The following is a 24,665-nucleotide window of genomic DNA, read 5'->3' as shown; positions in this document are numbered from 1 at the left end:
AGGCCAAACAAAGGGTACAGATGTATTTTTAGATATGTCAGTACAAGTTGTTTTCAGTTTGGACAGCACTTACATTTATTTTAGTCTGGGACTAGTCTAATCCCTGTCCGGGAAACCGCCCATGTTGATGTTAAATCCATTATTGTATTATATACAGGGTTGAGTGTAACTAGTTACTAAGTAATTAGTTACTGTAATTTAATTACTTTTCCCTTGAAAAAGTAAAGTAAGGGATTACTCTTATTTTCCTTGTAATCTAATTACAGTTACTTCTGATGTAACTAAATACTGTCTATGGACTCTAAAACAATTATGTATCCTATAATACAATAGTGGATTTAACATGGTTTAAGTTTACAATTCTCACTATTAACTGGTTAATTATTAGCATTAATATTAATGAGATGTTGGCTGTTTATTAATTCTTAATAGCACATATTAATGCCTGATTCTGCAAAACCTTGTTCTACGTCCTTAACCCTCCCATTTCTACCAATACTTAAAATTGACAACTTCTTTAGTATTAATAAGCAGTAGTTGGAGTATATTGAGGCAAAAGTAGTTAATAGTTAGTTAATAGAGAGAATTAGACCCTAAAGTGGGACCCAGAATAATTGACGTACTTTATATATTAGCCTATCCTTGCATGTACTAAATAGGATTTAGAAAGTAATTAGTAATAAGTAATATAATACTTTTTGGAGAGAGTAATTTGTAAAGTAATCTAATTACAAGATTGAAGATGTAATTAGTAACTAGTAATTAATTACTTTTTTTGAGTAACTTACCCAACACTGATTATATATCATTGATCTACTGTCTATTTACTTCAATTACATCAGAAGTTACTGTCATTAAATTATCCATAAGTAATCCCTTACATTACTTTTTTAGGAAAAACTAATTAAATTATAGTAAGTAATGACTTAGTAACTAGTTACACCTAACACTGTATACAGTACAGTATCATCTATCTGTCTGTCTGATGGAAAACCACCATCATCTGTCCGGCCTTTCTCACAATCCTCTCTAATGTCTCAGTGAATCTGGACTCGCATCTCAGCATCATCAATCACATCACACGATCTTCGGTGTCAAACAGAAACTACACGCAGCCAGTCAAAAGACGAACACTTCACACGCCGGTCTCTTCCTGTAGGAAACACAGCGAGACAAACACCTCCGAAACGGACCGGTGCCAGAACCTGAGACAGAGAATGAGATCTACACCTCTCATCTCCTCATCCTGCACGCATCTGTTCAAGCTGTCTCACTCTCGCTGGCACGACGCCTCAATAACACTCATCATCCTCAGACAGGAAGAGAGCAGACGCAGACATCCGAAGCTTTTCATCTGCGAGGTAGAATGCAATGAAAAGGTAAACGCGTATGGTGTAAATGAATATTTGTAAACCATTAAAGTGGAGGTGAAGCTACAACGCTCTGAAAATAGACGAGTGAAGTGTGTGTCTGTGTGTGTGTGTGTGTCGCACAAGAGTCCTCACACTGATTTCTGGCTCTCGTCTGCTAGCGTAGCTTTAACACAGGAAGAGGAATTGGATGCAAAAGACTCGGCAGGTGAAGACACACACACACACACACACACACACACACACACGCAAACACACACACTGAACGAGTCTTTATACAGCAGGGCTTTTAACAAGGGGCAATTAACACGCTGACGTGCAACAAGCAGAAAAGTACTCAAGCAGACAAGCAGCTAAATATGAGAGACACATGTAGAGTAATCACAAACACACACACACACACACACACACTCACACACACACACTCACACACACACGTGCACGAGTGTAAATCACGCAATTCAAATCAAAAATATTCTGGCAAACATCTTGAGTTTAACATCAGTGATGAGTGAAGAAATAACATCAACTCAATCCAAACACACAACACGTTTATAAGTTTGATAATATAATATCTAAAGATTCTTATGCTATATACATTAGAAACTTTATGACAATTTTTCTCGAGGAGTTTTCATTTACATTGCTTTATGATAATTAAAGTTTTTTAGCCAATCAGAAAAGAGAATGAGACTTACAGCCACATGCGTCACATCCTAACTGCGTATGACATTAAGTAACAAAAACAAAAACTTTCTCTCCATATTTGATATTTATGAATAATAACTATAATAATATAATAGCTCTTTATCTTTGTGAAAATTTTTTTTTTCGTTTTTGTCTGCAGATGTTGTTGTTATTCTGGTTATGTGTTTGATATGTTTAACTCAATTCAGCACAGTAAACACACACACACACACATTACTAAGATATTTACACACACAGGCACGCGCACACAGTAGTGTTTGTGTATTGTTGCGTAAATGACATTGTCATGTGGCCTGTGAGCTAAACATCTGCAACTTTCTGTCAAAAAATTGACTCTTGTGTGTTTATATGAAATATGTTTGTTTGTGTGATCTGTAAACCCATTTCCACACAACATAACTAAATTATATCCATACAAACAATAAACAATCACAGAATAATCACTCATGTCAACTATTTCCATAATTTCTGCATAGCGTTATTATTTTTACACGCTTTATTACAACATACGACCAGCTGAGGCCCTGTGTGTGTGTGTGTGTGTGTGTGTGTGTGTGTGTGTGTGTGTGTGTGTGTGTGTGTGTGTGTGTGTGTGTGTGTGTGTGTGTGTGTGTGTGTGTGTGTGTGTGTGTAAGGGAAGGAGAGAGAGACTAGTTGCATACTAGTTATGTGGTTGATAGGGTGGTCTGTGTGATTCTTAGGCTCTGTTGCTGGTTTGTGTTAAAGTAGTTGGTTGCTAGGGTACTGTGGGTGGTTGCTAAGTAAATCTACATTGACTCACCCCCTTTTATAATTTGGCAGGTAAACACTGTAAATCTCTTCACATACTGTAGTAAACCAACACTACATCTGTCCTAAAACACGTCACGTGACATCAAAACAAGTTTAACATCGATTCTGTAGCAAACATCACTGATTAAATCAACATAATGTCATCAAATTATAAAAAAACAGTGAGAATGTTATAAAACAAGAAACAGTTTGAGGATTTTATATCATCTGAATTTGCCAATACATCAACTTGTTTCGCTGTCATGTGACTTGTTTTAGGACAGATGTGATGTAAATGGGACAGTTCACTTTTTTAAATAAACAAAAGTGAATAATGTGGGGCAAAATGTCACATAAAGTCAAGCTCATGATGGCAACAGTGAAAGTCAATATTTTGTTCAATAGAGATGATCACTGAGGTAATTGTAGAATAAAAAAACTAAAGCTGTTAAACTTAAGCATTTGATCTCTATCACACAACTTCAGATCTTTAAAAAAATCAATCTATTAACATGTTCAGGAGAGAGGACACTGTGTTTTTCATTGACAATATCACCTGCAGTGCTAAACACACGCTCATCTTCTGCCTCTTTTGCTGCTACAATCGTTTTGTTGCTGCATTGCATTCACTTGCTGACGTTAGCACACAAAAATAAACGAAAATGCGTGCTTTGGTGGAAATGTGTAGATAGACGTTACGTCAAGGAATGAGAGTGTGGAGAGTGTCAAAATAAAGGGAACCACATATTGATATTTTATGTGTGGCATCAGTGCATCGTATCATTAGAAATATAATCGATGTATCGATCCATAGATGTATTGTTACACCCCTAGTGTCATGATACAAAGAAATAGAAGCATCTTCCCTTGCTAGTGAGCATCTATTGTGTAGACACCTCAATGTCATGCAGATCTGTAGTGATGGCAATAACTGAAGAGTAAAACATGAGTCCATATAAAACTTACTGCACATCAATACAACATACAGTAATGTTAGTGTATGTGGCTTTTTCAGGGTTTACTAATGCACGTCTATACACATTCACCATTGCCTTTTGACATTTCTTTATCTCTACAGTATGATACAATGTGTTAAATACTTCAGGGGTCATTTGAATCTCTAATCAAACCATCAATAAGAGCGATACTATCAGTGATGTTTGTCACTAACAGACATGATACTGAGATTTAAATCTGAGGGAATCTGAAGATACGTTTTTATCCCAGAATACTGAGCGGCGGTGGATTTTAAGGCAACATAAATGCTGTCGGATCCGTTCCACGACTCTGTCACTCACATCTCGACAGTCTGTCTTCACTGATGGCTTTGTCTTGTAAACTGTCAGGAGAGATTAATTTGAGAGCGCGCTCACAGCTTTAGAGACCCTGCCGGCGACCCGGAAAAAGCAAACCGGTGAGAAAACTTTCTACAAACTCACAGACCGCAACAATTTACATTTGAACACCAAACGCTTCACTTCAGACTTCATTTGCATGCTGGAATAATTACTGTACAGTACTGTCATTTCTCTGACTGGCAGTGAGGTAACAAAGTTGAAGTGTGGTATTTTTTGGGTGTTAAAAAACTCAAAACAGTGCACACTACAATAAACACTGTAATTTAACACACAACATGGTCAATATCAACTCAGTCGGGTCAGAGACAAATTTCAGACGAGATGATGAAATATTAAACTCATAACAGAGCACAGAAAATGCGTTTTCATTACTCTTTAAATTGCGCAATTTAAAATACAATTCAATTAGAGAATTGAAAATGCACTCAATGAAAACACGTTATTTGCGCAAAAACTCCCATATATCGCAAAAAAGTTTTTGACGCTCGAGTGAGGTGGTTTTTCGATTTGAGGAAAGAATATATCGCAAAGAAACGCAATGTTTTTTTGTATTTACAGGTCACATGATCATTCTTTAAATATGGCGCTTTACGTTTGGTTGGAGAACAAGACACTCTGCAAAAAAGAAAAAAATTCTTAGTATTTTTGTCTTTTTTCAGTGAAAATATCTACAAAATCTGCCAATGGGGTAAGCAATTTTTTTTTGAATTTTTCTTGAATTTAGTGTTTAAGAAAAATGTTCAAGAACTTTTTGCTTACACCATTGGCAGATTTTTTTGCTTGTTTTATGCACAAAATCACTTGAATTTAATATTTTTGGTCTAAAAACTAGACTTATTTTCTTGAGTCGTTTTGCTCATCATGAAAAAACATCTTAATTAATTTTTTTTTTTTTACTGAAAACAAGACAAAAATACTAAGATTTTTTTTCTTGAAAATATTTTTTTTTGCAGTGCAGAAGAGATGTGTCGACTGCTCTGTATGCTTTCGAGTCGCTCTCGCTGTATTTTGATGTCATTCACATGGGACAATAAATCGATATAGGGATGTATCCTTGTTTGTCTCTGTGTGATACGAGAATCAATATGCTGCCATCAAATATCGATAATTAAATGAATAAAACAAGATGCTCTAAACAGATTTCCCAGCTTCACTACTACTGGGTGGCGCTTAATACATAAATAATGGGAATGAGGGAAACGGAACAAAATAACTTGTAAGTCAACTTGTCTGAAAGAGAATAGGATGGTGGATGGGGTGTTAAAATTAGTTTATACACATTTTGAAATTGTTAAATGTGTCAGTTTACAAGGACATTTTGTTTTCATAGTTTGGCAGATATCGTGATGTATCATCATAGGACTGGCAAGCAATGATCCTATTGATACAATAATACAAACTGCCGAACCATGATAACATTGTTACCGTGAGCCATGTATCGTATCGTGAGGTACCCTGTGATTCCCACCCCTAGTCTGCACAGCCAAACACACCCATCACCATCATTTTTGTAATGACTTCTCACGAGACAACAAAATTAGTCACGTACAGTAACATCAGTTTATGGAAAAGCTGCCATTTTGCAATAGTTTATTGGTCAACATTCAGAAAATACGCTGAAGCTTTGTGCATCCACTGAATCACAACTCTTTATGAGCTGTGTATTAATATTACTGTTTTAAATCAGAATGATGATAAAGATATGAGGGTGAGATCTTTTGACTTGGGCCAGCAAGTAACCGCATTGTAATGCAAAAAAATATGCACCCCTGTAGCATCACAGCACTGCATTTTGCACAAACACCACAAAAAAATCTGCCCGTTCTGTGTTAAATTTGGTGAAGATAATCTCATTCAAACATCATGAAAACACAAACGCAAACAAAAACCGTTCTAAAAAAAACTATAAGACTTTTCAGTCAATCTGCTGATTCGAAGCAAGTCTATTCTTAATGTACAGTGCATGACATTTTAACATCTCTATGTCTCTTAATATAAACCTATAAATATAACACATACACTTATAAATATCCAGATATATATTTATACACAGTGAGCTGTAAGAATTCATCTATGTGTGCTTTAACATAAATGTGTATAACAGTGGCCATCTGTTTACTGTAATGACTGAAAAGCCAACATACCAATCATTTATTTACCAATCTGCTACAAACTTAAAATGTTACAATTAAAAACATGTAATTAATTCAGAAAGACTTGAATCTGAACTGTAAATAACTAAAAAAATGATTGTTGTGTTTATATTGATCTCTATTGTATTATTATACAATGTGACATCATAATCATTATGTTAAAGCGATCTTGTGCTTCTCAGGAACTATGAAAACATTAAATGCTCACAATGCTCAGACAAAGACCTCAGAAATCTGTGTGTCATTTCAAGTTTACAAACGCCGAAAGGTCTGCACATCTAAAGTACCCAGATTGGATTCAGGTGCCGAAGTAACAAAATATAAATCAAAAAAGGTCCACACACTGATTAAAAATGCTCCAAATATTTGTGACTTTACGTTTCTCCTTTTGTCATATCAAGTTTCACATCTAAACACTGTATTAAAGTATGAGATTTGAACAAATATAAAGTTTTTCTTTTCTAAAATAAAACCATCTGAGACAAACTCATCCTTTAATAAAACATATCTAAGAAATTAACTCTTTCCCCGCCACGTTTAAAAAAAAAGTTGCAAGCCAGCATAGCACTTTTTGTGATTTTCACAAAAGTTTATATTATTATATAAATATGAATCCTTTATTTAACCAGGACAGTCCCGTTGAGACTTCACAGTCACAAATGAAGGACTGAGATCTAGTAATATCATTATTTGTGCAAAAGAAACTTTCCTAAAGATGCCTTAGCAATGAACACATACATATACACTTTCCTCCTATTATCTAAAGGAAGACCAAGTCACTAATTCATATAAGGTACAATGATGGGTACCAGAATAAACATATAATATATCCTATCATCATTTGTTTTTTTATCACCTCTTAAATATGGGAAGGTTTCTTCAAAAATGCCAAACTTTGAGCAAAAAGCTGAGATAATTGTAAAGGACTTTTGTTAGAGATCAGACTCATGATCGAAACATACACAGAGTTTTACAGTTTGTGAATCAGTGGATGCTTCAGTGTTGGATAAAAAGTGACACCTAGTGGATAATAGAGGAAATATGGATTGCCATAAAAACTCGCCATTGGCAGGTAAGCGTTTTCTCTCAATTGATGAGATGACTTGTCAATGGTGGGGAAAGAGTTAATCAAGTAGACCTAGAGTATATATATATCTAAAGTCTTACCTGGTGACAGCCGTGTATGCTGGAGTCCCGTCCGTAAGAATACGACGTCCGTTCTGTTTTACCTGTTAAAGAAATAAATGACAGAACATTATGAGTCTTATTAATAATAAATCTTCTGAAACATCTCTCAGACCTCTTAGTACAAACAAAAACCTTGAGGGGAAAATCACTTCATAGATCTGAGACAAATCAACAGTGATGGTGTGTGTGATCTGCTGCATGTTTTAGCACGAGATCACAGATCTCAATGTAAACTCTCACGCCTTTCATTCACTGCTTTTTCAAGAGCTTCAGACATGACAAACTGGATTTCTGCTGGTTATTATTGTCTAGGAGAAGTCAAACGCATCAGCTGTTTGCTCGGGCTTGTATCAAACAAAAGTATTGAAGATGTTTTACCTCAGACTTTTCTTTTGATGTTACAAAGTGAAAGAAAAAAACCATTTCAGGGTCCTTTAGAGTCAAGCATGAAGTCTGATAATAGCAAAATAAAGAGCTTATGATCTGATCTACAGTCTGATAATAATACAGAAGAACATGAATGAATGAATCAGGACTATAGCTTTACTGAACCGGACCAAAACATAAAGACAGACACAATATAGATTTCAGATACTCTGAAACATTGATCTCAAATAAAATCACACTTTCACTTTAAAGTGAAATGACTAGTCTTAAAGTTTTATGCAACCCGCACAGGTCATCTTCCAGAATTCACACCAAGTCCTCAAAGGTCAAACACAAGGTCAACAACTACCACCTGTGTAAAGACATGCATTCATATCTAAGATGACAAAATAAAACCTAAAGCAGTCTTTCATCTACACAATAACATCTTTCTGTGCGTCTTTTCTCTGGACTCATAGATGATGGTCACACATAGTTTCTTATATTAATATTACATTATATAATTGAGACTCGAGAACATGACATTTTTTGCAGCTGCAGTAAATTCCTGCTAATCCTCAGAAGCCTGAATCTGGATGTGGGAATGAATTCCGGAAGAGAACTGGAATGAGACGGGAATGTGCACACATACACATGATGTCTTCAGCTTGCGTTCTGCTTTCATGTCTTCGCTCTTTTATTTCTAAGTTCTTTTATCTTCTGTCCTTTATTCATTTTTTATTTCATCCGTTAGTTTGTTTTTTCTTTACTCTTCAGGACTTATGAAGTCTTTACGAGATAAATTACCTGACAGCGTTTCCACATTTCATCATCTGTTTCATGATTTCTTTTACCACTGATATTTGAACAGTAATGATATCAGTTTGCTGTGAAATCTGACTCATCTCATAGCCATTCCTCCCAGTGTTTGCATGAGGACGCCTGACTCACGACAAAGTTTCTCAGTGGTTTTGACAGGGAACGAGGGAACACACACGACACCCCTTCATTACACCAGAGAACATGCGTCGCACCAATAAGTGCTTTTGTTATGGATAATAACTGGCTCATAGTCATCAGCTAGTCAAAGACAAACCCGCTCTGACTCAACAACACCAGCAGATTATGGATTATATCCAGCGTTTTCATGCGTTTCTGCAGGCGTGCAGCTGGGCATCATCGCTGCCGTTAAGTGCATGTTATCCGAAATACAGACGTCATACATTTTCCACAGCTAAAAATGCTGAGAGCAACAAAAACAAGTTGCTATTTTGCTTGTTTAGGGTCTGTAGCTCATTGCGCTAATAAATCGTGTTGACAAAATGAAGATTGTGTCCAATCTATCACATCCATCCACACACACATGCTTTAAAACACACCAGCAAATCTTCTGCGATAATACAAGAATCCTTCTGATCACCTGAGCAACACTTAATGCCAATCTCTAACAAATAAATACACAAATGAGCCCATTTAACAACACAAGCATGCACACACGCACACACACTTCTCATCCATGCCAGATTTTTTATGAAACTGAATGGCAGGGTTGAAAGAGACAAAGAGAGCGAGAGTAAGTTTCAGCAGACGATGCTTTAAACCAATGACACAGTGTATCTTTAACATTAAACACACAACTTCAAAAACACCTCAAATATTATAAAGGCACTTTATCATACAGATTTTAAAACATTTAAATCCATTTTATATAAATAACATGACATTAATTTTATTAATAATTTATAATAAAAATCATAAAAGAAAATTATAAACAAGTTATAAAATATATACTGATTTATGCATGATTAATAATATCACAAATACAAAAAATATTGTTTAAAATATTGATAAATTGTTCTTTAAAAATCTACTTTTTACTTAATAATTTTATTTTTGCTTTTCATTTATTTTGGAAATATTTTTGTGAGAAATTTTGTGAGAAAACCTTAATAGGGCTGCAAAACGATTAATCGCGACTAATCGCTTGCAGAATAAAAGTTTTTGTTTACATCATATATATATATATATATATATGTGTGTGTGTGTGTGTATAATAATTATATTTAAGAAATATTTACATGTGTATATACATAAAAAAGTTATAATATATATATATAAACATATTCTTTCTTAAAATTATACATAAATGTGTGTGTATTTATATATAAATAATTATAATACACAGTAAACACACACAAACATAAATGATGTAAACAAAAACTTTTATTCTGCAAACGATTTGTCGCGATTAATCGTTATGTAGCCCTAAACCTTAAACATGTTTCATAAATGAAATCTAATGATAAACAGAATTATGGGTCAAATAAGAGTAATTAGAAATGTAAAGATCAGTCTGGTGTAGTGAAAACCAGCATCAAAGCCAAAACTGAAACAGGCCATCTTCATAAACAATCCAGGCTTTAAATACGAGAATATTCAGATTTAAAAAAGTGACTTCACATCTAATGCCAAATGACCCACAATTGCAGTATATATAAAACATTATACAAATACAATTTAAAGCACAGAATCACATGACCATGACACGATACAAATGGTTTTGTCTATTGAGCGCTTTGTTAATGGCACTAATTTAGGGTGTACTGGGGAAAAGAAAAGCAGATATGTAGTTTGAATAACTGGAGAAAAGAAGATCTCCTGCAGTAAGGCAACACTATTAGACAGCTGAGGCCATGAGGATTCTTATAATGAACAATAATTTGGAAATGATGCCTCCTGACAGGCAATTTCTTGGAGAAAATTAAGCTGCACAATGTTTTTCTCTCCCCACCCCGACATGGAAAACAAATATGGAACTGTTCCAGCGTGGCAGGGTTTCCTCTGGTTTTAATCCTGTTTGATGCGTGGTCTGCGCTGAAGGAGCGGCGCGGGGGGATGCGGGGTGCTTATCTCGCCCTGGGGGGAGAGCGAGAATCTACCCTTCACGTACGACCCTCCGCAGTAGAACTTACAGCCACAAAACCCCACATAAACCCCACCGCAGGCCCGACAAAACACAGCCGAGACCACAGAAACACCTTTGAAAACCGGCCAAACCCACGAGCTGCACGCTAAACTAAACGGCACAACAGAATGAGCTTTATTTGTTTGAATTCAGCATTTTAAAGCCATACAATTACCGCAAAAATTAGTCAAATATCCTGACTGACAGCGCTGCACAGAAAACACATTTCATGTGCAATAATCATATGCACACATATATAAATGCTTTTGATTGTTTTATCTATGTTGAAGTGAAGGAAATTCATATGATATGAAAAATATGCATTTCTTATTAAATAAATTTCCTTTTATATGTGTGAAGCTTGTGCAAATATAGTAAAGTAAGTATATAAATCCTATATAACAGCAAATGATTTATTGCAAAACATCAAAAAGCAGAGAAGATCATCATTAAAAATAGAAATTGCAGGTAAACACGAAGTGAACATTTTTACTTCATATAACAACGCTCTGAAAAACACAAAGCTCTCTATTACATTGAGGTCTCTGAGAGCAGGTGCAGAAACACCACAAACTGTGTGAAAGAGAGAGAGACATTTGTGAGAGCAAACCTATAAGAGTAAAACAGACAAAAAGAGGCTGATCTATAAGAATGAGACAGATCTGAGAGTGAGACAGATTTGTGAGAGAGTCAGACAGACCTATAAGAGTGAGACAGATCTCTGAGAGAATGAGACAGACCTGATAGTGAGACAGACCTGAGATTATGACAGATCTGTGAGAGAGTAAGACAGACCTAAGAGTGAGACAGATCTGAGAGTGAGTGAGAGAGATCTGTGAGAGAGTGAGACAGACCTGAGAATGAGACGGATCAGTGAGAAAGTGAAACAGATATGTGAGAGAGTGAGACAGACCTGCGAGTGAGACAGATCTGTGAGCGAGTGAGACAAATCTTTGAGAAAGTCAGATTTATAAGAATAAGACAGATTTGTGAGACAGTAAGAGAGAGAGAGAGCTGAGAGTGAGACAGATCTGTGAGAGAGTGAGACAGATCAGAAAGACTGAGACAGACAAAAAAAGGCTGATTTATAAGAGTGAGGGAGATCTGTGAGAGAGGTAGAGAGTCCTGAGAGTGAGACAGATCTGTAAGAGAGTGAGACAGATTTATAAGAGTGAGACTGATCTGTAAGAAAGTGAGACAGATTTATAAGAGTGAGACTGATCTGTGAGAAAGTGAGACAGATTTAAACAAGTGAGACAGATCTGTGAGAGAGTGAGACAGAATTATAAGAGTGAGACAGATTTGTGAGAGAGTGAGACAGATCAGAGAGTGAGACAGGTATGTGAAAGTATGAGACAGACCTGAGAGTGATTTATACGAGTGAGACAGATCTGTGAGAGAGTGAGACAGAATTATAAGAGTGAGACAGATCTGTGAAAGAGTGAGACAGATCAGAAAGACTGAGACAGACAGAAAGAGACTGATTTATGAAAGTGAGACAGATCTGCAAGAGAGTGAGACATATTTATAAGGTTGAGACCAAGCTGAGAGTGAGACAGACCTAAGAGTGAGACAGACAGAAAGAGGCTGATCTATAAGAGTGAGACAGATCTGCGAGAGAGTGAGACAGATCAGAAAAACTGGGACAGACAAAAAGAGGCTGATTTATAAGAGTGAGGCATATCTGTGAGAGAGGTAGAGAGTCCTGAGAGTGAGACCGATCTGTAAGAGAGTAAGACAGATTAATACGAGTGAGACAGATCTGTGAGAGAGTGAGACAGAATTATAAGAGTGAGACAGATCTGTGAAAGAGTGAGACAGATCAGAAAGACTGAGACAGACAGAAAGAGACTGATTTATGAAAGTGAGACAGATCTGCAAGAGAGTGAGACAGATTTATAAGGGTGAGACAAAGCTGAGAGTGAGACAGACCTAAGAGTGAGACAGACAGAAAGAGGCTGATCTATAAGAGTGAGACAGATCTGCGAGAGAGTGAGACAGATCAGAAAAACTGGGACAGACAAAAAGAGGCTGATTTATAAGAGTGAGGCATATCTGTGAGAGAGGTAGAGAGTCCTGAGAGTGAGACAGATCTGTAAGAGAGTAAGACAGATTTATAAGAGTGAGACAGATCTGTGAGAGAGTGAGACAGAATTATAAGAGTGAGACAGATTTGTGAGAGAGTGAGACAGATCAGAGAGTGAGACAGGTTTGTGAAAGAATGAGACAGACCTGAGAGTGAGACAGATCTTTGAAAGAGTGAGACAGATCATAAAGACTGAGACAGACAGAAAGAGACTGATTTATGAAAGTGAGACAGATCTGCAAGAGAGTGAGACAGATTTATAAGGGTGAGACAAAGCTGAGCGTGAGACAGACCTAAGAGTGAGACAGACAGAAAGAGGCTGATCTATAAGAGTGAGACAGATCTGCGAGAGAGTGAGACAGATTTATAAGGGTGAGACAAAGCTGAGAGTGAGACAGACCTAAGAGTGAAACAGACAGAAAGAAAGAGGCTGATCTATAAGAGTGAGACAGATCTGTGTGAGAGTAAGCCAGACAAAAAAAGGCTGATCTACAGGAATGAGACAGATATGTAAGAGTGAGACAGAGCTGTAAAAGTGAGTGAGACAGAAAATGCTGAATAAATGACAAAGTCTGTGTGCACACCACACTATTTTAATGTCACACCAACACACGCTAAACTCTTATTATTACATAATGGGAAATATCCCACCTAGATAAAGAGGTCAACTGTACAATCTGTAAAAACAAACAATATGATAATCAGGAAAACGGTTCAATACAATAGATGCAATATGGAGTTTTTATTTAGGAGTTCAATGAATGAAAACAGTTTCAGTGAGGTCTGACGGGGAGAAAAGACAGCATGTGTGTTTAGGAAGAAAAGCCCGGGTGCTGTGTCGTCTCTGATAGAATTATGAAAGTAAATCTGGCACACGGTCGCTCCAGAGAGCCCTGATTGGTCAAGGTCGAGGTTCGGAGGTTGGATGTGCGACTGTGTTCTTCTGCCAAGTTCATCTTTAAAGAAGCTCTCAAAGAGCTGCAGGTCTGACAGCCAAAACCATTTTAACATGACACACTCCTTCAGTGCTACAGCTTCATGACGATATACACACAGAAGGAATCTAATGTCTAAACATAAACAGACCAGTAAGTACGTCATCAAGTCTATTTGAGTGCAGTGATGCTCGCCGAGATAATTATTAAAAAAAACTCAGCTAAAGAAAGGTCCATGAGGGGGAAGGGTTAGAGACAGGCCCTGATGCTCCATACAGACATGAATCACTTCAGTTTCCATGACATCAGTGGGCATCAGGCCAGCGTGCCAACAAAGTCTGAGAGGTAAAGAATGAGAAGACAAGATTTACACGGAGAGCACACAACACACACAGACATAGCAACTTAAAAACATTGTCCTCCTATCGCAAAGTGCTTCATGGCACAATTTAAAAATGTATTTTACACATCGCTCAATGAGTCACAATCAGATTGACCCTGCTGGCATTGAGATGTTGGCATCGAGAACGTTCGACTGAATTAAAACAACCACGGGTTTGCGGGCGGCTGGGTTCGGACGTCAAACGTAGGTGCCGCTCCACCCGTGGTGCAGAAAGCTATCGATAGTCAATCGAGGGGTTGAACTGGCAAATTAAAATTCTGCTGTGCCGGTGGGGGGGCGGTGCACTTGTTAAGTTCCTTTGAAAGCGCTTGATTACATTCCAGGCAGATTTCCCAATGCAAAACAGGCCCTCATTAAACGACCCCCACCCGTCCGCAGATCAATATAATAAAAAAAACCCTTAAAAACTAAACCCAAAATCTAGCACGCGCTTGCCAAACACGGCACACAAACGTACGCGGGCGCTCAAGAGGAGCACCTGAGCTTTACAAGAACACGAGGGGCTGTTCGGGGGTTGCGTCGCTTTGAATACATTTAGTAATTTGGCACGTTTTCACCGACGGAAAATTAACCTCGGCCGCCGTTACAGTTTTGGCATTAGTTATAAAGTTGAACAATTATGTACAAGTGAAAAAGTTGGAACTGGATTTGTGTGTGTGTTTGTTTGAGAAAAGCCTCCGCTGCTAAAATGCGGCAGACACTGCAGATTTTTTGTTGGCTCGGTGACAGCGTTAGCAGTGCCAAGCCCCGCGGCTAACGCTAGTAAACGACGCACAGGAACAATTTAAGAGCTCCGAATCTTCTCCTCTCCGTCATTCACGATGTCCTTATAGCAGAAAGATTTCTAGACGTGATTCTCCTTTATTTGCTTTATGTTTTTTGTTATTCTTTTGTCTTCTTCCTCTTGTGTCTTTTGTTTTGATATGCAAACCCAGACAAATATGCCACTTTTCTTTGTTTCAACAGATTTGTGATTCCACAATAAAAATTCGAACGGCATACGAGGCTTTCGGCGTGTTTGTCGACTCTAAAATCCGAAACGATGTTCTCTGTTGCATTTCTATGAGAAACAACACGGCAATAGGGATTACTTACGCCACCGAAATCCCAAACAATAGAAAAAAAACATTACAGATCACGAGACAATTTAACACAACAATGAACAAAGAAAGAACTCGCTAAAGCTTGTGCGTTTTGTTTTGTGCTTGTTATGAAGCCTTTTAACTTTGTGCAAAAGAGAGCTTAGATGATCTTAAAATTCAGATCTGTGCCGGGGAATGACGGAGACAAAGAAGGAACGAAATCTGTGCCAAACCGAAACGCTGTACGAGGCTTTAGGCTGAAACATTAGCACAGGTTTATATTGAGAACGCTGCATTCAACAAACCTGAACATCTGAACAAGTGCAAGAGTTTCTGTCACAATAATTACCTGCAGTTAAACACTGATGTCACACAGAGTAAAGATCAAGCATGCTTTTCAACAAAAAGCCTCATCTTCTGGAAAAATCTCACACTAAACGTCTAAAACATTTCAATCTCCAGCGGATGAAGTTTTTCGAGGAAGACGACCGGCGATGTCGTGATACTTCTTGCCAAAGCGTGTCTAAGCAAACAGAAGTGAAATTCTGCTGGAGTCTGGCTGCTGTACAGAAGCGCTACGAGGCATTTCAGACGATACATGAAAAAGGTTCAATAAAACCAGCTTGAGAGTTATAAAAGGAAATCACAGATTTGAATATGCTCGTTTAATAGCCTTTAATAGACTTACGCTAATAAAAAATGTCCTTTTGAATCCATTTCAGTTCCTGAGGTGATCTTATTTGGAAAGAAAACTGGCCAGGTCTAAAAAAGACTATTCACCAAATTTACTCATAATTACAGCAGAAACTCTAATATTATGCAAATGCTTTTGAAACTTTTAACCCCTTAACTGCCACAGCCATAGAGTGGGGGGGGGGGATGTGATGTACACTTTTAAATTAATATAACTCTGGCATCATGTCTAATCTTGGTCTTGTTTTAAAGAAGACACTTTAAAGTTTTTCAAACTGGAGTGTCTGGAGGTAAAAATATTTATTAAACAAATTGTTATAGCAGTTTGCAATAAATAAAAATAATGCAAGTATATATTTTAATACATAAAATTATCACAAAAAATCAGGTTTGTACACTTGTAATAGTTTTACCAACAACGGCCACTAGGTGTCAACAGTTTGCTGCATACTCTTGTCACAAATTACTAAATTACTGTCAATGCATTATTATTACTGCTAAAATGTTTTGATAGATTAAAATTTACATGCAAAATATTAACACGTCCTACTCACAGGACAGTGCCAGTTAAGAGATTTAATGTTCATATATCACACCCAATGATCAATCTATACTAACCTAAACCTAAAGAAAACAGCTGCACAAACAAAGATCCACATCTTATAAAAGATTGACATGTGTAATGGTTTAAATATAAAATATGAATATGTACTGAATTTGAATATGTCTTATAACTGATCAATAAACGAGTTTACTTCATATTCAGGGATATTAAACGTCTCTCATCATCTACTAATGGTTATGTTATTACAAACCCATCCAAAAAGAATGACGGCAAAAGAACCATACTACACCATACCATAATTATTACTTTACAAACACAGAATAAATAAACGCTTTTTAAATTTTGTGATAATAAATGCACATACACAGAGAAAGAGAGAGAGAAAGAACAGAGAGAGAGAGACATATAGACAGATGTACAGTCTGTCCACCTGCACTGCTGCTGTTTGTTAGTGTCCAGCATCTGTTAAATAAATACGATAAACTGAAAACACAAACTGTGCAACTGTGAACACACACATCCATACACAGACACACACATATATTAATTCACACACAGTACATAAAGATATGCAAAATTCACATTAGTGCCGCCCAAACCTCAGTTAATGATAAAACAGTGCATCAAAGGTGTCCGGATGAAGACTTACTGTCTTCATACAATAAAAATACATCCATCAGCGCAGGGAAGTGTATGCTTTACATACTACAGTAAAGAAACACAGCATACTGCCCAGACTAAACAACTGATTAATATATGGCGCCAAAACTTTTAGACTTGACAGATGTGGCCATTAAATGTATTTTTGTAATGAACATTGATAAATTGTGCACGATAAGACCAGAGGTGTATATGAATAAAAAATAATCAGCCAATCACACATCACACACTTTGTGTTTCCTACGCTTGTGTGTGTGAGAGAACATATGTGTGTTTTTCTCAGGGTCTCTAATGCGCCTCTTCCTCCCCTGGTGGCAGTAATTATGGACCTGCGGTGGCTTTATGTGGGTGTGTGCGTGTGTGTGTGTGTGTGTGTGTGTGTGTGTGTGTGTGTGTGTGTGTGTGTGTGTGTGTGTGTGTGTGTGTGTGTGAGAGAGAGAGAGAGAGAGAGAGAGAGCAGGTGATTTGTAACAGCTGGCAGAAGAGGCTACAGCTGCACAGGAGTTTGGGAAACCTGTGCTGTTCACCACAGACTGCTCTCAGATCAGCTCTCACATTGACCAATGAGCTGTCTGTCTCATGATGATCTCATTCTCATTATAAACCGCATCACTGCGGCCCTGACTACTGATTGGTCAATACAGTGGTCCAATCATGCTTACTGTAAATACATGATGGTGAACAGGTGTAGCTGCTACTATAACACTGAACATCAACACAGAGAAATACTAAAAATCTCAGAGATGATGACGGACACACAGACTGAAAAACAAATCAATTCAGAGGTGGCGCAAGTTGTTAGAAAAAAACACAGTTTGGTGAATCGTCCATGTTGTCCAAAACTTTCTCAAACTTCTGTTTGTCTGGACATCTATGGCCTGGAGATGATCTTAGACACCTTTATGGTCCCAATCTTACCCAGGACCCCATTGGTCAACAGTTCCACTCCATCAATGATGAAGGATTCAGACGGGAGGGGGGCAGATGGATGATCCCTACAGGGGGTGAGATGGATGCACACGCGTGCACGGGCTGGCACCAACCTCAGCCAGGTGGAGACGGGCTCGTACGGCTCGGTTCAGAAGATTTGGCAGAGATTCTGATGAGAGTAATCACACAGAGAGCGCTCGCGACACGCACTGAATATAAAGCGTCTCTCATCGTGAACATTTTATCGCTCCGAGCTTGCTCTTTCATGGCTCCGGGCACTTAATGGACTTCTCAGTTATGTTTCATTACAGTATTTTACTTTCTAACACTGTACTGTACATGACTTAGTGTTAACGTGTGAAGACTTTAAACTGTTTAGTTATAGACAATTCAAGATTCTGAATGAGAGCACATTTATAGTTCATATCCAGATCTCGGACTCCATCTGCTCTCCATTTAATCTCTTTGCTGTCCATGAGAAGCAGCTAAAATATTAAAGAGACCTTATTCATTTATTTTAAAGGTCCCTTTCAATAAGCCGTCTCTAACATCTCTCGTCCTTCTCTTTTTTATTCTCATTTCTTTCTTTCTGAAAGTCTCAGATCTGTTTGTGTTTCGGCCTTGAAGCTTCACAGAAAGATTGCGAGTTTCTCTCTCCTGCCGGCGCTTTACAGATGTCAGACACCTGAGACTTCTGCTGCTGGATTGTTAGAAACGTGTGCAGGTGTGCGTATCAGTAATGCGTTTGGTTTCTCTGCTATACTGTACGGTATGTTGACAGGCTTTCAAAGGTGTAAATCTCTGTGCTCCAGCAGAAAGCAAACATCTCTATGAAACGTGAGGAAACACGATTCGATCGCTACAAAAACTCTTTTTCTCAATAGAATATTTCTAGAATAAAGAAACTCTGGTGTTACTCCGAGCATCTGCCGTTCATGAGCACAGAAACACATTTAGTCGTGAAGATGTTTTTTTTTTTCATTATCGACAGCAGGCTGCAGCTCTGTTTAACCTGGAACATTCATTTCATTTGAACGCCAACGTTATTGCTGTCCTCCAAAAAAGATAAAAAACCCAAACATTCCCGTTCACACAGACAGAACCTGTTCAAAGGTCACGGTTCTGGGTAAACGCGTGAGGAGCGCAGGTCAGCGTCTCCGAGCGAATCGAGAGCGAGTTAGAGGATGGAGATCCTTCATACAGCCGCCCGCAGTCGAACCACACGAGCCGTTAGCGCTTACAGCAAAAATCTGCTTCCAGAACAATCCATTACAGCTGACAAGTTAAATGTTCCATGCGACACCATATGGCAGCAGTGCAGCTCCTCATACAGGACACATTCAGAGGATGCATCACAATTAAGGTGTTTGGCTGCAGTACGACACACTCCTGAAGAACTTCGCTTCTCTTTTTATCAGTCTGTTTGTCTAATCTCCACTCATCTTGTCCTTCCTTCTCATGTTTCTTTGATTTCTGCTTCATGTACAGAACGCATGACTTTAAATCATGAGAGTCGACGGCACACAGATAACATGTGAGCACCAGGCTCACAACAATTACTGAAGTGATCACTAGTCAAATAAAACTACATCACTGTAGACTCATGTAAATCTGGGTTGTTTAACCCATGGTGGAGCTACCCAGTCTCACAAGGTTTCGTGATATAGTCACGTATTTTTTTATTCTTTTTTCGTGATCGTAACGTATTCCTGTTTTCGTGTGATTATCACGTATTGGTTACTCAACTGCTTTTTCCTATTTTTAAAACATTGTCGCTTTGGTTTAGGGTTAAATTTGGTGCTTGCATTAGAATGTCACTTTATATATTGGTTTATACTATTTATTCTGATTTATTTTTTTATATGTCGCATGGCGTTAGGGTTAGAGTTGGGTTTGGGTAGGGATGTCATTTTATTTAAATCTAACCCTAAACTGAAGCGACAATGGTAAGAAAATAGGACAAAACTGTTGAGTACCAACACGTGATAATCACACGAAAACAGGAATTCGTTATACGATCACAAAAAAACATGGAAATTTGTGAAAATATCACGAAAAAAGAATAAAAAAATACGTGACTATATAACGAAATTTCGTGAGACTGGGCTGTGTGGAGTCAAACAGTTGGGTTATAAATAAACTTATACTGGGTTGTTGTTTACATGATTAGAGTGTAATAAAAAGCAATAAAATGAAAGATTATTCTGCGATAAGTATTCAACAATAAATAATGCATTCATTGCCATTAACTCTTTCCCGCCAGTGTTTTTTTTTTAAGTTGGCAGCCATTTCTCACAATTCTCAAAAATTTTTTATGCCTTTTTAAAAAAATGTATTCTTTAAATATATAAACATAAATAATATCAACAAAAAAATTTTCATGTTTTCTCTTTTATTACCTCTCAAAAATGGGTAGGTTTCTTCAAAAATACAAACATTTTAGATAATTGCTTTGTTTAGTTTTTTGTAAAGGACTTTTTTTACAGATCAGATACACAGAGTTTGTTACTGTTTTTGGATCAGTGGATGCTTCAGTGTTTTATAAGTTGTGTAAGAGCGACACCTAGTGGATATGGATTACTGTAAAAACTCATAATTTGCAGGGAAGTGTTTTCTCTTAACTCTCAAATTATGTTTGGGGTCAAATTGACCCCAGATCTACTTTGACATATTTTAAAAATATGCTAATTTTTATTATTATTTTAAAACCTTAAACCTACTTTTTGACTTCTCCTTGACACTTTTTAACCTGAAGTTACTTTTAGTTAGTTAAAGTGTCTGCCAAGTATATAAATGTACATATATACAGTACACACAGTTTTCCTATAAAACTGAGTGTTTTTTACTATTAATATGTGCAAACTGGTAAAACGGCTCTCAAAGAAAATAAATGTTACATATTATTTTCATTACTACTGTTATTTTTTTTTACTAAATATACACTAAATGTATGTGCTACAAAAGATATGTTTTCATAGAAATAAATTTAATAAATAAACAATTTATTTACATATATAAAAATTTAAGTTATGTTTTTTCCCTATAATTTTATAAAAAATGTGAAATTATTTAGCATAGATTAAACTATTTGGGGCATTAAAAGTGTTGCTAAAATTTGAACATAACAGGAGGGTTAATTGACGAGATAACACGTCACAAGATAACTTGTCAATGGTGGGAAAGAGTTAAAATAAAATTTCTGTCATCATTTACTTAACCCTAAAGTTATTCTGCTGAACACAAATAAAGATATTTTGAAGAATGTTTGTAACCAAGCAGATCTGGGGCACCATTGACTTCCATAGTAGGAGAAAATAATACTATGGAAGTGTACGGTGCCCCAGATCTGTTCGGTTATTAACATTTATCAAATTTCATGTTTGTAACAACTTAAGGTTGAGTAAATATGTTGTCTCGTTTTGATCCTGCTTGTTTTTGTTTCTATTTTATGTTATTTTTGGTTATTGTTTATTTCACTAGCAAGAAACGCAACCATGATCACTTGGCCATTGTCTGTTTCTGTATTTATTGTTTGCTCCTAACTGTTATTGTGAAGCGTCCTTGAGTTTGGAAAGGCACTATATAAATTAAACATATAAAACATATTATTAAATAATGACAGAATTTTCATTTATCAAATTATTACTATTAAAAATGTTAAGACATGAATCTACTCACATCATGAGATTTTAGTCTTAGCACACACACCAAATGTTTAAATGACTAATGACAGGCTGGCTAATCTAAACATCACTAAACATGACAGGTCTTTGATCAGCTCTAAAATGATCAATCTAAAGCGAATCTCATTGCATTCAGTCATCTGCCCTATTGACACCTGTGAACATCTGACCCAAAACACGCACCAAATGAAACACCTGAAAGGGTCGTGTGATTAGAAGTGTATTAAAATAAAGTCAGAGGAGATATAATGAGCCTCACACCTCCGTCTAACACCAAGGGCTTGTGGGTAAAAACAGCATCTGAACAGCTGGAGGAAGATAATGAGAGAAGCAGAAATCACCCTACTTCCTGTTTTACCGCGTTACACCAACGCTGCGTTCCGTCACTTCACACGCGCTCTCTCACAATGAGACGTTTAACAGGGCTTCAAGGTCGAAACGCTCCATCACACACCCTGACGTCCCAAAACGGCCTCGTTTTAAACCGGTGAGGGGCGCGCAGGGGGGAGGTCAAAGGTCACGGCCCTTCTCTTGTCCAGCCGGCTGAGGTTAATGCGATGGCAGGCGCTCGGCGGAGGGGTCATCGTTCAAAAGAACCGCGTGTCAATCCACAGTGACAGAAACACATAGACAGACGCCATTTTGGCTCAAGCTGACACGTGCTTAAAGATCAAACCTCATATAACCCGAGTGAACTTCTAGAGGAATGAACGTAACCTTGATATGCTTGATATGATATTAGCAGATATAAAAATATTACTATTGTTGTATGATAAAATGGACTTGATTTATATTGCTAAAACAAATATTTTCACATTTGTAAAATATATTTGAGAATATTTATGTATATGTGTGTGTTTACTTAAAAAACGTTCACCTCATTACAGAAAAAAAGAAATTAAATATTTGTAAGTAACATGCAATCAAATTCAACAAAGATCAAACTGAATCATTCTCTCCATTTATTCCTTACAAAATTTTAGTAGAAACATTTGAGACGAGTTGATAGTTAAATGAAATGTAAGTACAAAGCTAAGGTCTCATCATGAGCTGTGAAAGAGCAACATCCGAGTCAAAACAAATGTGAAATATTTCAAATTCTTCTAAGACCTGATGATGATCTGATCTTTGGGACTTTACATGATCCTAAAATCTCCTGATCATCAAACACCATCAGGGTCCAGGACTGGGAAACAAACCGAATAAAGGAGATTAATTTGGTTGTTGTCTGTGATGAATGACAGTAATACTGTATATCTGTCAGCTGTAGTGAGGGCACAGAGACACACTGGTGATGCCCGCGGGGCATCGCTGCATCTCTCTGTGGCTTACTGCACTTCTCTCTTTCTCTCGGTTCGTCTCTTGTGTCTGTGTTTTATAAAAGACATCAGCGCGCTGGTGCAAGGCTGCGTTACTGCATTATACACAGGAAAACTCATTCTGCACAAAATTAACTGAATTATTCATTAATTCAAATAAAAAACCTATTTGACAATATTATAATAATTATTACCAACATAGATTGTTCAGCAAAATTAATATAAACAAAATAATTGAGCAAAATTACAAAAGATCTTTTAAAACAAATTCAAGCATGTTTTGTTTAACACAGAACAAGAGTCTAAAATACACGAATATTAAAACAATCGAGCGATAAACACACACAATAAAAATACTGTGGATTAAGTTTTATATTGTATGTTATGTGTGTACTGTTTCTTGTGTGTGTCAGATGTGAGAGATGTTGTGTGGCATCGCCGTGCCAGTTTGGCTTTGCCAGCGTCTTTGCCAGACGTTACACACAAAACAAAAGAGTTGCGGAGCCGCCCCGAGCCGAGCGATGCAGGAGAAACACGTTCGGCCCATTTCATCTAAATGTTTGTATTAAATAACTGTTCAACTGTTCATCACATAACATTGTAATGTATATAACTGTATGCATTCATCTGTTTGGAAGAAAAAACTCCAACACATCTTTATTTTCAATATAAGAAGAATGAAAAAATGTCATGCAACTTCTGTTTGGCTGAGTTAAAAGGAAAGTGGGAATAAACTTTCCTGCTTTTTTATCAGTATTTATTCAAAAGGCCAACACTGTCGCCACAATGCAAATGGTTATTTTATTCTTTTGTCATTCAAATGAAGCACTAAATTAAATACAGACACATAAACACTCAAGTGGCTTAAAACCCTGAATGCCAGAACGGCAGATTTAGCTCAAACAAATCCGGCACTGTCCCGAACCCCACGCCACCCAAATCCAGCTTTTCTACGAGTCCGTGAAGCGGCGCGAGCACAGAGACAGACGGCGTCTCTCGTCGGGTAAACGCGTGTCCTGCAGGATTTAACGGGACTCTCTCTTTCAGGTTGGGGATAAGATCCTGACGCAGCGCCTCTTTTACTCTTTCAGGTGTGGGATTAGAGGAAAGACTCCTCTCACCACAGCATGCAAATAACCTTTCACATCAAAAAGCACACGGAGTCGCCAACTTCGGCGCGTCTGTCACCTCCGAACGCACGCACCCAACCCTTCTGAATGGAAAATGCCGACACTAGTACACTTGAATTTCCCACAATTCCATTCAACAGAAAGCACAGATTCAACACATTCAAATTGTTTTTTAAGTGCTGCGTCAAAACTTTTGCCACCTACTGCAAGAAAATCATGCTTTAAATAATTATAAACAAGTCAAATATATAAATTGTGCATGCATGTGCACAGTTTTATAAAAAGTCTTATTAATAGTAT

The 24,665-nt window shown here is 37.2% G+C and overlaps 1 protein-coding gene across 16 annotated transcripts in view; it reads right to left on the bottom strand.

Annotated features, from left to right (window-relative positions):
• Nucleotides 1–24,665, bottom strand: part of tcf4 (transcription factor 4) — a 237,237-nt gene that overhangs the window by 71,443 nt on the left and 141,129 nt on the right. For all 16 annotated transcript variants that reach the window (XM_055179350.2, XM_055179344.2, XM_055179343.2 and 13 more), the window contains one exon: nucleotides 7,528–7,589. In XM_055179350.2, coding sequence (XP_055035325.2) covers nucleotides 7,528–7,589 — 62 coding nt within the window. The remainder of the gene's footprint in view (nucleotides 1–7,527; nucleotides 7,590–24,665) is intronic.

The sequence above is a fragment of the Misgurnus anguillicaudatus genome, chromosome 9 (assembly GCF_027580225.2).
Source record: "Misgurnus anguillicaudatus chromosome 9, ASM2758022v2, whole genome shotgun sequence".
NCBI lineage: Eukaryota > Metazoa > Chordata > Actinopteri > Cypriniformes > Cobitidae > Misgurnus > Misgurnus anguillicaudatus.
The sequence above is the reverse complement of the archived record's forward strand: the minus strand, read 5'-3'. Positions and strand labels throughout refer to the sequence as shown.